Genomic DNA, 16,959 nt, shown 5'->3' with positions numbered 1-16,959 from the left:
TAAGATCATAAAAGTAATTAATGCAGAACCACAAAGAAACAAAAACAAGAAACAAAACCAGCATGGTTGCATAAAGATCTCTCTGACAAACTGAGAGAGAAAAAGGACAAGTATAAAAAATGGAAAACAGGATACAACCAAAGCAGAATACGAGCAAATAGTCCAAATCTATACAGACAAGAGTTAGGAAAGCTAAGGCTCAAAATGAACTAAGGCTTGCAACAAATGCCAAAAATAACAAAGATTTCTTTCAATAGATAAAAGATAGGAAGAAAGTCAAGGAAATGATCAGTCCATTAATGGGAGAAGATGGCAAGAAGGCGATGGGCAACAGGAAAAAAAACAAAACTTAATACATTCACTGCCTTTGTCTTCACACAAAAGGAAAAAAAATAATCCAAACTGCCAAAAGCAGCACCATGCCAGACAGAACAGGAATGCAGATCAAAATAAGCAAGAAATTGATAAGCAAACATATATCCACTTTTGATATGTTCAAATTGTCAGGACCTGATGGTTTACAACTCAGGATCCTGGAAGAGCTGGCAGATATGATCTCAGAATCACTGAACAAAAACTTTCATAGCTCCTGGAGCATGCAGGAACTGTCAAAGGATTGGAAAAAATGCTGGTGTAGTTCCAACATACAAAAAAAGGGAGAAGTGGAAACTACAGGTCAGTCAGATTGACATCAATATCCAGGAAAATCCTGGAAAAGATAATGTTAGACAACATTATAAGACAACTCTTATTGCTTTCTTTGGTAAAGTGACTAAAGTAATGGATAAAGGAAATGCTGTAGATAGTTGACCTGGACTTCAATAAGGCATTTGACAAAATAGGTTCCAGCGTGCTTGATAAAATGATAGATGGTACCATCATCAGACTGATTAGCAGTTGGCAGATTAGCAGTCCCTTCTCAGTCCCCCAAACTACAAAATAGTATTTTTTTTAAAAGTACTTAATTCAGAGATGTTACTTCTTTTACACATGATTTACCCATTTGACAGAAGATAGATCCTTATTCATTCTACAATCTTCTATTTTTTAATTATTGGTAATTTAAATCTCTAAACTACATAGTTTTCATATATGGAACGTATATGCATACGTTCAACATGTAGTCCTCAATGAAACTGCATCTACATGGAGGGAAGTATGCTGTGGACTACTTCAAGGTTCTGTTTTGGGACCAGTGCTCTTCAACATCTTTATAATGATCTAGATGAGGGGATTGGAAAGGTCATCATATTTGCAGATGACACCAAGTTGCGGGGAATTGCTAATACTTTGGAGGACAGACTCAAGATTCAGAAGGATCTTGATAGACTTGAGCCCTAGCTGACAAGGTGCAGTTCAGTGGTGAGAAAAGTGAGGTCCTGCACCTAGGCAGGAAAAGTCAAATGCATAGGTATAGAATAGGCAGTAATGACTATGAGAGGGATATAATTGTCCTAGCAGACCACAATTTAAATATAAACTAGCAGTGTACTGCAGCTGCCAAAAACACAATGCAATCCTGGGCTACATAATCTGAGGGATAGCACTAAAATCACAAGAAATGATAATGCCGCTTTATACTGCACTGGTGGGGCCATGCTTGGAATACTGCATACAGTTTTGATCATCTCAATATAAAAATGCTGAGACCCTAGTAAGAATACAAAGAAGAGCAACTAAGATAAAAAGGGATCTGCAGGATAAAGTGTATAAGGAATGGTTAGGGGAACTAGGTATGCCTAGCCTAATAAAGACAAGAATTAGGGGTGACATGACAACTAATACCTGAGGGGTTGTTGCAGAGAAGATGGGGTCACCTTATTTTCCAAAACACATGAGAGCAGGACAAGAAGTAATGAGTGAAAGATAGTTATAGAGAAATCCAACCTGGAACTAAGGATAAACTTCCAGACGGAATAATTAGCCAATGGAACAGCTTGCATCCCAAAGTTATGGGTGCATCTTCACTGGAAGTTTTTAAGAAAGGATTGGGTACAACCATTTGTTCAGGACGATGTAAGGTCTCCTGCCATGGGCAAGCAGCTGAACTAAAACACTTCCAAGTTCCTTTCCAGCCCTTGTTTGGTTCTGATTGGTTCTATAAGAAACCAGTGAAAATATTAAACCTGGAAGTCTGACTTTTGTTTGTTCATAGATTAAACAAATGTACTCATTTACATAATTCTTAAGTATTTTAATAAAGTGTATATATAGAACAACACAGTATTTGATTAAAAAGGCTCATATAAGGGCATATGTGTTCAGAGTTGTATATTTACTGCTAGAATACTCCCATAGTACCATAGGAAACAATTTAAAAAATGAATTTGCACAAGAACACTCCATAAAACTGGTTCTTGAATACATGTACCTGCTGCCTGAGGTTGGATAAATTTCCCTACTCCAGTCAAGTTAACAACAGCAGTTTGTTGAGCAGATAAGGATTGGTCTTGGTGTGGGAGGGCTTCCTCAGTACCCTAGCAAAAAAGTTGATATATCAAAACATATTTATGATCTGTATAGTTTATTTATTTTCCTTTCAGAAGAAATACATTTCAAAGCATTCCCTAGTTTGATACATAAATAGTGAGTTTCATCTGAAAACAAGATTTTGTAAATGAGACAGCTTCAGTAATAGTGATTTTACCACTTTATAACATAAACTTTATTTATTAACTTTGGTGGAAACCATACTTAAGTATATATACCATAAATTCTTAGTTTATAAAGATACCTCAAACAGAAGTTCTTTACTTATAACTGTAATTCAGTTTGTCGTCTATGTATTAATTCTAATGAGGCTGCAACAATGCAGAATATAATTCTAGAAGATACTAAAGCTAAGAAATAACTCCTCTCCAATATATGCCTAAAGCTGAATTGAAACAGATCAGATAATTCATTTCCTCCAGGATAATCTAGAGCTGAAGCCAAGCCATTGTCTGAGCCAACTTCCCTAGAAAATGGAGGGTGAAGTCTGAATGGAAATATCCAGGATCATTGGGTAGAGTAATGGACTCTTAAGAAGGTGGATATCACTTACAATCACAAATCATTTCCTGGGTGGCCTTAAAACAACCATGAGTTACTTGGATCAAAGAAACAGGTGGATGAGCTCCCACACTAGAGAACTCTGCCCACTTCTTTAGGAGTCACAGACTCAAAAGATTAACTCTAGTTAATCTTGCAAGCCCCTACCTTGGCATCTGTTCAGTTGTTGTTCTGGAGCAACTTTATCTGCCATATAGTTCATAGTTGGCCAGCACACGATTCTAGTGATTCATTCCTCCCAAATAGGGACAAGGTTAAATAGGGCCGGTAAGGAGCTATCAGCGGATATAATAAGGATAAAGAAATCATGCCATTTTACCATTCTTATCACCACAATGTAATTCCTAATGTGGATTCTTATTCATGTTTGGTCAATTTCAGTCTTCCTCTTCCTCCAAGTACACTATATGTTTTTTCTGATGCTTCATCTCCTTGATTTCTTCATAAAGTCAAAGTGCATCCTGATATCAGTGCACAGGAAGAGGCCACTTAGGGGCAATCTACATTTCTGACACCCATTCCAGGCTGTGATCAAGCTCTCTGGACTGCTGATTAGATACTCATAGAATACCTCAAGCTATTTCTGGAAACCAGCCAGGTCTATCAGGTGCTTAGGGTGAACTGTTCTAACAAGCTCTATTCCCCCTTTGACTTGGGATAATTTCAGCACACTGAAATGCAATCAGATGTTCAACTGTGGCAAGAGACTAATGACAATGTTCTCCAAAACCCAATCACATCACAACTGCCCCAGAGAAAAACAACATATTCCTGCATCCTATTTTCCCCACAACAACAACACCACTCTGAAATGGACTGGGCTGAGAGAAAGTAACTGGCCCCAAATCACCACATGGATTTTATGCCTAGAGGAGCCCTAGAAGCCAGACTCCAGGTTTCTGGACCAATTCCTTAACCACAACACCTAACACCAAGAATATTCTTTTTAAATTAAAAGTACAAACTAAAAATACAAAAAAAGAAAAAAAAGAAAAATCTATCTTATATTTTATATTTATCAATAGTCACCAGTATAGCAATGAAATCACTACTATAAAATAAAAAAATTGCTTAATATTATTTAAGCTATCACAGAATCTCTGTCATTCTGCTATAGTGAAACATACTGCTGCATCATTTGATTAGTGAAGAATATTGCCTTCCCCAAAAAAATAAATCACATATTTCTCACAACCATTCCTTGACATTTGGAATAGTATCACTTTTGCTTCCTCCTTCCCTCAAGCTCAATTCAATCATAATTCCTGAAAAATCAACAAATTCAGATGTTTAATAAAATTCCAATGTGTGGCAAAACTGGCAAGTATTTTGCACAAGAATGCTTCCTGTGGCAAGGAAATGAGTTAGGCTGGAATGCTTCCTGTGGCAAGGGCATGAGTTAATGAAAGTTTCAATTGAACAAAGCCATGATGATTAGTGATTTTTTTAATTTATTCAATTAATTTATATTGCTACTCATCTCAACAACTCTGGGCCACAAACAATAATAAAAATAAAACAAATACATATAAAAAGTTACAACACACAAAAATGTTATTTTAAGGTCCTAAACCCAAGCACAGAGTCAGTAAACCCAGTCTTTAGGGTTTACAAAATGCAAGCTGGTTTAGGGCCAACATAATCCTGAAGGTAGAATGTTCCAGAATGCACTATGGCAGAAAAAGCTTCCTTAGCCAACAGGATCTGGAACATGCCTATCTTGTAGGACTGATGGGACAGGTAGAAACTAGAAGAGGTAGACTCTTAAGTAACTCAGCCCCAAACCATGAAGAGATTTAAAGATGACAATCAGCAACTTGAATTGCACTTGAAAGCATATTAATATAGCTCATGAAGTAGTGGGGTTACATGTAAGGAACAAACCAGTACCATTAACTATCCATGTCACTGCATTCTATACCAGCCGCAGTTTCTGAATGCTGTTCAAAGTCAATCTGTAATGGTATGTGGGACTGATCTTGGGAGACTGAGGGAAGAGATGCTGCCTAGGGAACTATCAGATAAGGCATAGCCCACGTCTGCATAATGGGCAGAGAAATAAACACAGAAAGGAATCTCCCTATTTCTCAAACTGTAAAAGTGACAGTGGGAGATTGGAGATTTGTACTATTAAACTTGGAAGATTCTCTAAATGGTATCAAAAAGCTATTGAGAGATCAACAACCATGATTGGTGTACTATCCCCATCCTGCCCCCACCATAAGTCAGCCAAGAGCTTGATTAATGCCATCTTAGTCTCATACCCTGGTGGCATAGGGGTTAAAATGCAGTTTTGCAGGCAAACTCTTCCCCCAGCCTGGAGTTCAATCCAGGGCTCAAGGGTTGACTCAGCCTTCCATCCTTCTGAGTTCAATAAAATGAGGACCAAGCTTGTGGGAGCAATATGCAAATAATGCTTCTATATTGTAAACCACCCAGAGAGTACTGTAAAGCACTATGGGGTATTATCAGGGGTGGGATTCTACCAGTTCGCACCTATTTGCTAGAACCGGTTGTTAACATTCTAAGCAGTTCGGAGAACTGGTTGTTAGAAGAAATTACTGGCCTAATCCTGTAAGGCAGTGGTCCCCAACCTTTTTTGTACCAGGGACCGGTTTCAAGCAGAAAATTTTTGCAAGGACCGGGGGAGAGAAGAGAAGGAGGCTTCGCTCTCTCGCTGCTCCACCAGCCCAGGAAGAAACTGCTTCAAAGAAGCGGGGGGGGGCTTTTCCTGTCACCGCAGCTATTCCGAAGCGCCCGTTTCACCCCCACCCCCACCCCCCGCCCGCCCGCGCTTCAATCCACAGTGTCCCGTTCTGCCTGCCTGCCTGCCTGCCTTAGTTTCTGGTTGTTTGGGAGCAGCTTCGGCTGAGAATAATAACTATTCGCCTCTTTTACTCAGCCGAAGCTGTTCCGATTCAACCATTAACGAAGGCAGGCAGGCAGGCAGAATGGAGCACTGGGTTGAACCCGCCAGCAGCGCGGGCGGGCGGGGTGGGGTGGGGGAAACGGGCGCTGGAGGCGCTGCGGCGACAGGAAAAGCCCCCGCTTCTTTGAAGCAGTTTCTTCCTGGGCTGGTGGAGGAGCGAGAGAGCGACTGAGAGAGCTGACCCAGAGAGAAGGACAGGCTTTGGTTGCTTCCTCCCTCCCCTTCTTTCATTTGTGTCCTTGATCCCCGATCCCAGCAGCATTCACCTGAAGAAAGCCATTTTTTTAAAAAAAAAATTCTTTGCGGCCCGGTAGAGAGTGCTCCACGGCCCGGTACCGGTCCGCGGCCCGGTGGTTGGGGACCCCTGCTGTAAGGAAGGCAGGAAGGAAACATTCTGGTGTTGCTTACAGAAACTGCCTCTCCGTTAACCCTTATTACATTCTTGGCAGGACAGACTTCCTGTCTCAGGAACTTCTCTGAAGTTTTTCCCCCCCTCTTTTACTGGTACTTTGCTTGTGTGGAGTGACCATTCAAAGTTACAATGGCACTGAAAAAAGTGACTTATGACCATTTTTCACACTTAGGACTGTTGCAGCATCCCCACAGTCATGAGAGGCCAGGCGAGGAGATGCGTGCCTCGATGTGAGTGATGTTGAGTTGGCCACACCCAGCCAGTCACATGACCATCAAGACATGCCCACCAACTAAGCCACGCCCACAGAACTGGTTGTTAAAAAATTTGAATCCCACCCCTGGGTATTATGTAAACATAAATGCTACTGCATATGCAACTAAACATATAAGCAATGTTAAACCAGCCCTTCCTTCTGTGGTATGTTGTGATATCAGTGTGTCAGAAAACATCAGGTTGTCTAAGGATACAATGTAACTGCAGGTATAGGAAGGCTCCCTGTGGCAACCAACATTCCATGTGAATTGAAATTGCATTATCAGGATTCCAGCCATTACAGAAACTTTCACACCTATACAATAGCTTTTCTTGGAAGACAGCTGCATTGTATTGTGGAGATTAATTCTCCAGTGATATCATCAACGTAAATTAAAGGAGTTATGTTGATGTCTATATGCAAACTTATGAGACAGCATTGATTATTGTTTACTATTCTTAATAAACTACCTGATCTCCCTGTGGCTGAGGACTAGAAGTTGTAGGCTGCTGAGATGAAAACTGGGAGAGTTGCTGTTGCTGTTGCTGTTGCTGCTGCTGGAGAGGATTGAATATCAGTGAGCCACCTGCAAGCTGTTAAAAGTTTGAAGAGAAATTAGGTGTTGGGAGGGTTGCATATTTTATCTGTGATGCGCATAAATATATAGAATTTAGAATTCATAACTGTGAGCACCCAGTGCCCTTAGTCCCTTTCCACTTCAAGAAAATTGGGACTAAAAAGATTTTACTCGGTAAAATCACACTAAAAAGGAAGTCTAAATCAAAGTGACCAAAGTAATTTTCCACAGCAAGTATCATTTTATGCAACAATAGATATACATGTGCACAGAATTCATATTGCCTACATCAACTAATTTTATTCCCTTTTAGGTAAAACATATGTGTTTACTTCCAACTAGATCAAAGCCTGGAATCTCTATTACAGCTGGAAGGAGGAGTAAGAGGTGCTGAGTTAGTTTGTTGGATGTCCCATAGAACTAGCTCATCAACTTTTCTTTGTGAAATAGCAGTACTTTATTTATGGTCCATCTTTTTGCTTACAGGGTACTAAAAGTAACAAACACATTTTTATAAAAACAGTTAAAGGCAACTCAACCTGAAAATACACAGCAAAAGAGGCATGTTTTTCAATATTTCCTGAAAGGAGAGTTAAGTCTGAGTGTGGTTCTGAAGGGAGCACATGTCATGGCTTGAGAGCCATACAGGAGACAGCATTCTCTGTGTGTCCAAAGTTGTATCTCAGAAAGTAGGGAACTTTTAAAACCTCAATTCTCATGACCTCATGTCCAAATAAAATGATATCAGTTAGACAGTCCATCTAGTACTGAAACTCCAAAGCCATTATAAATATTAAAAGCATTGCCAACATTGTGAACAAATTAGCAGCTATATATTTAAGCTTGCTTCTGGACATATTTCAAGGGTAAGCCCATATAGAAGGCAAGAGAGTTACCAAGTCAGGATATAACAAAAGCATGGATAATTCAATGAGGACCCCAACACTAGAATCATTGGCATTGGGCAGTCAATAAATTTGAACTAATTAATTAAAATAATAACAAGGGCAGTGAAATAATTAGTCAGAGGAACCATCTTCTAACCCCAGTTGCAAAATCTCCCCATTTTTGCAGATTTGAAATAGAGAATTGACTTTCCAGATCCATTATTTCCTGCCTCAATGTTTTGTGATGAAAAAAAAATATTTTCACATTTTTTCCAACCTCGTGTCAAGAGAAACATATATCCTTCTATATTTTTGACAGAATAATATGTTTTACTAATTAGTCAATGGACATAAGGGTGTTGGTATTTACAACTAATTTCCTCACTCAATGTCTTGAGAAATCATACAGAAAAACAGGCCCAAGTGTATTATCATACCTGTAGAAGATTCAATGGGCGAAGGCCTGGAGCATTTTTTAAACCAAAAGGGACACCTGCTGAGATTAATTTAGGTAAGAAAATGTTGCGGTTTTTTTCTTCCTTTTAATTACATCTAAAGTGGAAGCGAACAGTGTAGTTAACCATTAATATTGACAAAAGCTATTTTGGCCATTTCAACAGAAGCAACAATTTTTTCCAGAATACTTCCTCTAATGAGAAAGAAAAAAAATATGAGTTTTAAACACTAAAATATTTCAGCTTTAAAGCTCAGTTTTAAAATTTGGAATATTTTAGTATTTAATACTCATTAAAAACTTTATGAGCTTTAAAATTTAAGTAGAGTTAATTTGTACTGAAACTGTACAATATATCTTGTTTCAGTAAACTGAATTAAAACACCTTAATTCTGAATTCTTCTTAATTCTTGAATCCTAGAAATGATTCAAGCTTTCAGAATACTGTAGTTTTTCTCTTCTTCCATGTCAGGGTAGAAGGTATATACATGACACAGAACAGAATTAGTTTATTATATTTATATTACTTCACAATAACTGCTTACAAATCCTAAATACAATGCACATAAAATAACTGATTAAAAATAGAGCACAAACTGAGAGCATAATAGCAGATAAAATATTCTGCAAAATGCTAAAATTATGAAACTATGTACCAAGTTAAAATGCTTACATAAATAATTTTAATTTTAAATAAAAAAACTTGATTAACAGTATATTTGGAAGATCAGTGCCACCATATAAATATCAACAGATGATTAAGCAGAGCTTCCAAAAGCTACACTATCCTATAGAATGAATCCTAGAATTTGTCTGTGTCACTAATTAGAACATTCAGTTGCATATGCTTACAAAACTTAACCTCTAGAGGATTGCCACCTAGGGCAATAGTTAAGATGGCTTTAATTATAAACCAAAATGCCCATCACTATATACTACGCATTTTTTTCTAGTTAGTAACCTTCTAGATTCTTTTCCCAAGTTGCACTTTCAATAGGCATCATCATCATCATCATTATCCCATTTCACCATGTCTGATTTTCATACTGACCTGGCTGAGAGGTATGCTGCATTGCAGCAGGGAGTGCATTTGGCATCAGATTTCCTGATGGTAAAATATTACTCAGGTTTATACCTGCAGGGGGGACTGCACCAGTATTACCCCCCAACATGGGATTTGAACCACTCATTAATGTTTGTGTTCCACTGTACAAAAGGAATAGATAAGAATTAGACTAACATGGCATGAAATAATATGTATTTTACAAATCAAGTTAGAACAAAATCTTTTGCTTCATTTGAATAAAATCTATTCATATCTATAGTTCCTCATATTCCATCCCAAAGCTATTTAAACAGACAAATAGATAATCAGAGTTGGAAGGGACCTTATAGGTCATCTAGTCCAACCTCCCGCCCAAGCGGGAGACCCTACACCATTTCGGACAAATGGCAGTCCAATCTCTTCTTGAAAGTCTCAAGTGATGGCGCTCCCACAACTTCCGAGGGCAAGCTGTTCCATTGGTTGATTGTTCTCACTGTCAAGAAAGTCTCTCCTTATTTCCAGGTTAAATCTCTCCTTGTTCAGTTTCCATCCATTATTCCTTGTCTCGCCTACAGGTGCTTTAGAAAATAGATTGGCCCCTTCCTCTTTGTGGCAGCCCCTCAAATATTGGAAGACTACTATCATGTCTCCCCTGGTCCTTCTCTTTACTAACTAGCCATGCCCAGTTCTTGTAACCATTCTTCATATGTTTTAGTCTCCAGTCCCCTCATCATCCTGGTTGCTCTTCTCTGTACTTTTTCTAGAGTCTCAACATCTTTTTTATAATGTGGTGACCAAAACTGGGTGCAGTACCCTAGGTGTGATCTTACTAAGCCTTTATAGAGTGATATTTATATATTTAGAGCATAACTAAATAACATAACATGTGAACAGTAGTCAAGAAATGAACAGAATGCCAGATGCTATCTTTATTTTCAATTCTAACTCCAATGATGGTAAGAATGGAAGACAGATTACCCCCACACAGAAATAATATAATAATAAAAATAATACTAATCACATTGCAACCAATTTTCTAAAACTTGGTCTAAAGATGTACTTTTTGTATGTTGACATAATTATGATAATCAACTAATGTTTAAGAACATGTAAGGAAATAAATGCACTAAAATATGTTAAATTTCATTTATTGGTTAACCCGTTTCAAGTTCATCACTCATCAGTTGGCTCACAGCAACATGGAACATGGTGGAAAGTAACTATAAACTATAAAATAACTAACTTACCAGACAGAGCCCACTACATTGATGAAGTTAAGTCCTGCAGTGTTTGTCATGACCTGGTTGGAGGATGTTCCTGTAGTAACGGAAGTTACCATGGTGGAAAGAGGAATGGTCATTACAGGCAATGCCTGGCCCAGAGACATTTGCTGCTGAGCAAACGGGGTAAGCAAAGTGGGCCGAGGGGTGAAGCCTGAATCTTGGGGAGTAAGGGTAGCAGAATGGGTAATCAGAGTTGAGCTCTGAGCATCAGCAGGGTGTGGGGTCGATGAAAGGGTGTTGGTTGGAGTAGGAGTAGCTGGCTTAGGAGTTCCAGACCCTGCTCATTGAGAAAAATAAAAAGCACTCGTTTGTTATAAAAGGCCAATCCTTTTTTAAAACTAAGGTTAGTGGATTCTTACTTAGCTTGATATTTTACTCCACTTTAAAACACCACCACCAGCCCAGCCAATTCTGTTAATAATTGCTGTTTCTGATGAATGAAGCATATGGCACAAAAATATTACTATGCTTAATCTGCAACTCCAGTTCTATTTATTCCATTAAATCATTCTAACATTGTTGACACATTTACATCACTCCTCCGCTATTAACTGTCTCATGTCAATTTCAGTATTTAAAGTATTGAAATGCTATAAACAATAAATGATTCATCTAACATTGTAACATGTAAATCTTCCAACATCTGCACAATAATGTAACATTAGAAAAGAAGCTTGAATAAAAATCTGGACAGTGAAAAAGAAAATATAGTTATCCATCACTGGTTTGCTTAACTTGCAGACAGAAAGAAAGCAACAATCGATGATTGCATTTAAAATGTAAACTTGGCATGAAGCAATAATATCAATGGAATTAAAACAATCCAAAAGTTCTAAAGCTATTTTAATTTTGTTCTATTTTTTTAAGCGTTCATGTTTTGCAGAAAGAAATGAAAGAAATGTGAATGTCTAAAAGCTGGGAGCCAAGTATACAACAACACTTAGACATCTAGAAAAAAGAACACTCCTACAAGTTTGGTTCCTGATGAATACATGGACATGCCCATGTAATTTTCTTGACACTGCCTTCTTCCAGGAAACTATTTTGACTTCCAATCTAATCCCTGGGAATTCCCAGCAATATATAAGGAGTGGAATGAGAATTAAGTGAATCAAATAGTTGGGAAAATTTATCAAAGCTCCTTTTAAGTTTCTTTGTGCAAAACTGAAAGGCATAAAAATGACATCTGTTAAGCCCACTTCTGACAATTTTAGATTATGCAACACGCAAATCACAGGACTACATTATGCAGCAGACAAAGAACTGAATAGACAAATGTCTAAAAGATACTCTAAGGGATCCTTCCCCACCTCTCATATATTTTAAAGGATGGCTAAAAACCCACAGCTGTTATTTTTATTGTGAGATTTATCAAACTGATGCTGTTGAAAAATCCAAACCAGCTTTCTATCAGTTCAGAACATATTTAAGAAATTGCACTAATATCCTGAAACTATTCTTATACTTTTGTCATCAGAAATGATTTGTAAAACAGTATAGGAGTGTTTTAAATAATCAACTTATAAACTTTATTTTATTACCATATTGGGACTTGATCATGTTATATACACATATAGAGATACAATTACATCATAATTGATGACATTCAAATAGTTTTACTTTCTTAAAATATGCAAATTAAAATTGGTCTTAATGAGCTACGGTTGACATATTACTGAAAAAAGATATATATATTTTGGAAACTTCTATGATTACATTAATTATCAGGCTGTATGAAAGACAGACCTAAGTTGGTTGCATAAAATGAATCAAAACGTATACACAGAGGGTGCATACATATATAATTATACAGAAGAACCAAATACAGTTACAGGAAACAAAGTACATACAGTGAACAAGAGGCCTGCTTTGTGCTGCACAATTAATACACAATTTAGGACACATGATGTTTAGTTTCTCCAGATCAGCTGGTTAGAAAGTTTATCATGAGAAGCCTATGAAGATTTAATGGAGAATTTAGGGCGGGACTCACTTTGTGAAGCACTTGCAGGAGACACAGAAGCTGAAGAAAGCATACTCAATTGGTTCAGATCCAGAGATTGCTTCCGAGACACACAGGGAGGCTTAGGAGGAGGAAGAGCAGAAGGAGGAGGAGGAGGAGGAGGAGTTGGGGATTTGAGATGACTGCTTGACTGCTGTGGACTAAAAATATTACCTGAAAAGCATAATTAATAGATGGATTTGTTCTGTGAACCAACATCAGAAAGAGTATTTCATTTTCTAAAGTTGTTTCCCAGTTTTACTACAGTACATATTAGTTATGCAGTCTAATATCTGCTTATAAAAAGAATGCAAACAGCCTCGCTTTTTTGCACTCATTTAAAACATAAGTACCATACAGCGAATGTTGCAGAAGCCCCGCCCACCTGCCAGCCCCCACCCTTTGGCCTCTGCCTCCCAGCAATTTGCCTCCTTGAAGCAAACAGCAAATAGCCTGGTCAGCTTCAGCACAGCCTGATTAGCACAAGCTGCTGACTGTCAGTTGGATCGGCCCCCGATGATCAGCTGTTTCGGGCTGCAAGGATTGCCATTGCCTATTGCTGCCTCTGCATGCCCCATTTTCGGCCTCTGCATCCCATTTTTGGCCTCTGCGCGTCCCATTTTCAGCCTCCATGTGCCCCATTTTCCGCCCGTTCTGACCCGCCGCCCAGAATGGGGTGAAAATGGGGCACATGGAGGCCAAAAATGAGGCGTGCGGAGGTCGAAAATGGGATGCAGAGGCCGAAAATGGGGCATGCAGAGGCAGCAATAGGCAATGGCAATCCTTGCAGCCCGAAACAGCTGATCGATGGGAGGCTGGCAAGAGTATATTCATGAACAGGAACAGAGCTTAGTAACAAGGTCAGCCAATAAGAGCTGAATTGGGGGCTGAAACTTAAAGAGAGAATCTGGGCATGGTTTATCTCCGTTCTGTGCTCAGCTCTAAAATGAAAGAAAAACTAGACTTGCTTGCTTGCTAAGAAACTAGAGTTCTGTTCTGAAACTGAGTTCTGCTCTGAGCTGCTGCTGCTTATGTTTTTGCTTATGTTATGTTGAAAGAATCTACAAATGGTATTGTAAACTTTACTCATATTAATATGTTTATAAAGAAGTTAATGATCCTGCTGAATCAGTCATTTGTGTGTTTTTTGGACATGAATTTATGCTGCAAACTCTAACAGAAGCCAATCCACCCAACAATCAGCTGCTTGTGCTAATCAGGCTGTGCTGAAGCTGAAAGAGACTGCTGCAAGGAGGCAAAATTGCTGGGAGGCAGATTATTATTATTATTTTTTCCTCCCCAAAAGCTAGCTGCGCCTTATACTTCGGAGAGTCTTATACTCCCCAAAATATGGTAACTTCTTTAGATTGCAATTTTATTATTCCTACTGGAATGAAACTGAATGTGTCTTTCCCCCCTCCTTCCAAGCAATATTACAACTATAAGAAATTGTCTGCTACAGCTCTCTAGAAGGAAGTTATGGAGTCCTGTTTTTCCCTAGTTTCCAGTCTCCTCATCAATCAGGTGAGTGACAGGATATTGGAGAGGGCGTATTATTATAATGTAAGGGGAATGTCCTCTGAGTAACTTATTTGCAGTTGCCCATACTACCAATAAGATTATAAATATATGTTTACATTCCCTGAAAGATTCACTAACAAATCTAAACAAGTAAAGCACAACTTATCTCACAAGTATTTTCTCAACCCAAAAGAAAAGTGTTTTGAAATTATATTTACCTGAAGAACTGCTTGCTGAACTTGAAGGCAGCTTGATGGGAGGTGGTCTGTGTTTCACACCTTTTCCCAACACCGAAGACTGAATATAACCTGATACACCCTCAGTCTGCTAAAAGCAAGCATACACCCTTGGAGTCAGAAGAAATCTAACAATCAAATATGGAAACTGATATGCCAGTCAAAATCAGCATATTTACATTTTCTAAGGAATGGGAATAAACATTATTAGTAGAAAGAGTTTTCCTGAGTTATTTATTATATTCCTAAGAAGAGCTCGCTTTTTCAGAATAAGGATTTTTTAATCAAATCAGTCAAACCAAGAACCATGTCTCCATACTGCAAAACACTTTCATCTCATATTTTATCATCATTTAAACGTTGAGCTCTGAGCTTAGAATTTAGTTCAGATCCATACCGAGTGATCTTCCAGAATATTTTAAAAAAGCTTAATTCTGTGCAATTAATTCAATTCTGAAGCATTTAATAATGAATCTGATGATATTAAATGAGTTAAGATACAGATTGTCATATTGTTATTTTTATCAAAAATTGAATATTAACTTATTTTCCGAAGTTGCTAAAAGAAAAAAATAAACAGAATCCAATTATTTTAATCAACTAACTCCTAGAACAAGGGTGTCACACTCAATTTCATTGAGGGCCACATCAGGATTGTGGGCTGGAGTGGGTGTGGCCGGGGTAGGCATGGCCATGGTGGGCATGGCCAGCTCCCGTTGCTGCTGTGCTCACTCTCCTTGGCCAGGTTGCTCATGGTGTGTGCGGGATGGCAACGTGTGTGGGTAAGCGGGAGGCCCTCTCCATCTCCTTATGAGGAGACCTGGCTTTGTAACCAAAGCATCCTCACTATGGTTATTAAGCAGAGCATGGGGTGCCTCAGAGGGTGAGGGAAGTGTTACGAAGTCTGGCGCAGGCCCAGGCCCATGCTGCAGCTCCCCAACATCCCAGAACCTCCCCCCCCCCCGAGGCATCCTGTACTCTGCTTCCCATCCTACTGGGTCCCCCACATCCTTGCTCCTACTTCCACACAAGCTGTGGCCTTGCCTCCTGCCCTATTGGACCTGTCTCCCACTCTGCTGGATTCTCACAGGCCTTGGACCTGCTTCCCACCATCCTCTCCCCATCATGGCTCAGTCTATTTACATATTGCACACATCGCTTTTGGGAAGGAGAACTGGCTGATCCACCCTATGGATTTCCTACAGTAGGGAGCCCAAGGCCTGTAGGGACTCAGCCAGGTAGTGGTAGGCCCAAGGGTTCTAGTGGGGCAGGATGGGGGCAAAGGAAAGGTGGGAGATGCTGTAGCATCCCTGTGTCACTTATAAGGGCAAGCCAAATTTTGTTCACATGACCATGGGAATCTGCTGCAACATTAACTTCAGATACAGGTAGTTAAGTTCAGTGCCATCCAAATTTTGGATGGTTGCTGAACAAACAATCACAAGTTGAAGACTCCCTATATTATATTCAGATCTACGACCATCAGACAAACTGTTTTTTCATACCTTTTCTAGACAATTCAAAAAGTACTGACTTTATCTGCACATCACAGTAATTAGGAATTCTTGAAAATTCTGGCTTATTGTGAATAACCAATAAAGGAGAATATTTGTAACTCAGGATTGAAATGTGGGATCCTTAATGCACTCTGAGCTTGGTTGTTTTCTTGCAAACATTTCATTACCTAAACTAGGTATCATCATCAATGCTAGTAAGAAGTGGGATTTACTCTCAATTTATATCCTAGTGGCATGCCCTGTCAGTGTTGGTGGGAGTGGCCTATTGTGAATGACCTTCAGACTGATGTGGATAGCCATGCTTTCACTTTGCTTCTCTCCACTTGAAGGAGAGCAAAATAAACAATAATATCATCTTTTTGTATTCCATGAAAGCAAATTCTTAGTTTATGATTTAGGAGCCATGGTGGCGCAGTTGTTAGAATGCAGCATTGCAGGTTAACTCTGTCCATAGCCAGGAGTTTGATCCTGATTGGCTCAATGTTGATTGAGCCTTCCATAACAATAACAATAGTGCTTAGACTTATATATCACTTCACAGTGTTTTATAGCACTCTCTAAGCAGTTTACAGTCAGCATATTTCCCCCAACAATCTGGGTCCTCATTTTATTGACCTCGGAAGGATGGAAGTCAGCCTTGAGCTGGTGAGAATTGAACTGCTAGCAGTCAGCAAGGTCAGCCTGCAATACTGCATTCTAACCACTGCGCCACCACAGCTCAGTCCTTCAGATCCCTAAAATAAGGATCCAGACTGTTGGTGGTAATATGCTGATGCTGTAAACTACTCA

The 16,959-nt window shown here is 39.0% G+C and overlaps 1 protein-coding gene across 37 annotated transcripts in view; it reads right to left on the bottom strand.

The window, feature by feature from the left end:
- Window positions 1–16,959, bottom strand: part of SUPT20H (SPT20 homolog, SAGA complex component) — a 55,396-nt gene that overhangs the window by 2,198 nt on the left and 36,239 nt on the right. For 14 of the 37 annotated variants that reach the window (XM_087957155.1, XM_026675472.2, XM_087957160.1 and 11 more), the window contains 7 exons: window positions 14,636–14,744; window positions 12,888–13,070; window positions 10,859–11,171; window positions 9,618–9,772; window positions 8,550–8,608; window positions 7,119–7,241; window positions 2,372–2,477 (listed from right to left, as the gene is read on the bottom strand). In XM_087957155.1, the coding sequence (XP_087813281.1) occupies window positions 2,372–2,477; window positions 7,119–7,241; window positions 8,550–8,608; window positions 9,618–9,772; window positions 10,859–11,171; window positions 12,888–13,070; window positions 14,636–14,744 (1,048 nt within the window). Of the gene's footprint in view, window positions 1–2,371; window positions 2,478–7,118; window positions 7,242–8,549; window positions 8,665–9,617; window positions 9,773–10,858; window positions 11,172–12,887; window positions 13,071–14,635; window positions 14,745–16,959 lie in introns of those variants that run through there. The other 23 variants (XM_087957171.1, XM_087957159.1, XM_087957168.1 and 20 more) reach the window with 6 other exon arrangements.

This window comes from Notechis scutatus, chromosome 2 (genome assembly GCF_049901735.1).
Source record: "Notechis scutatus isolate UNSWTSFEM ecotype Mainland chromosome 2, rNotScu1.2, whole genome shotgun sequence".
Classification (NCBI taxonomy): domain Eukaryota; kingdom Metazoa; phylum Chordata; class Lepidosauria; order Squamata; family Elapidae; genus Notechis; species Notechis scutatus.
Note: the sequence above shows the minus strand (reverse complement) of the source record. Positions and strands in the feature narration are given on the sequence as shown.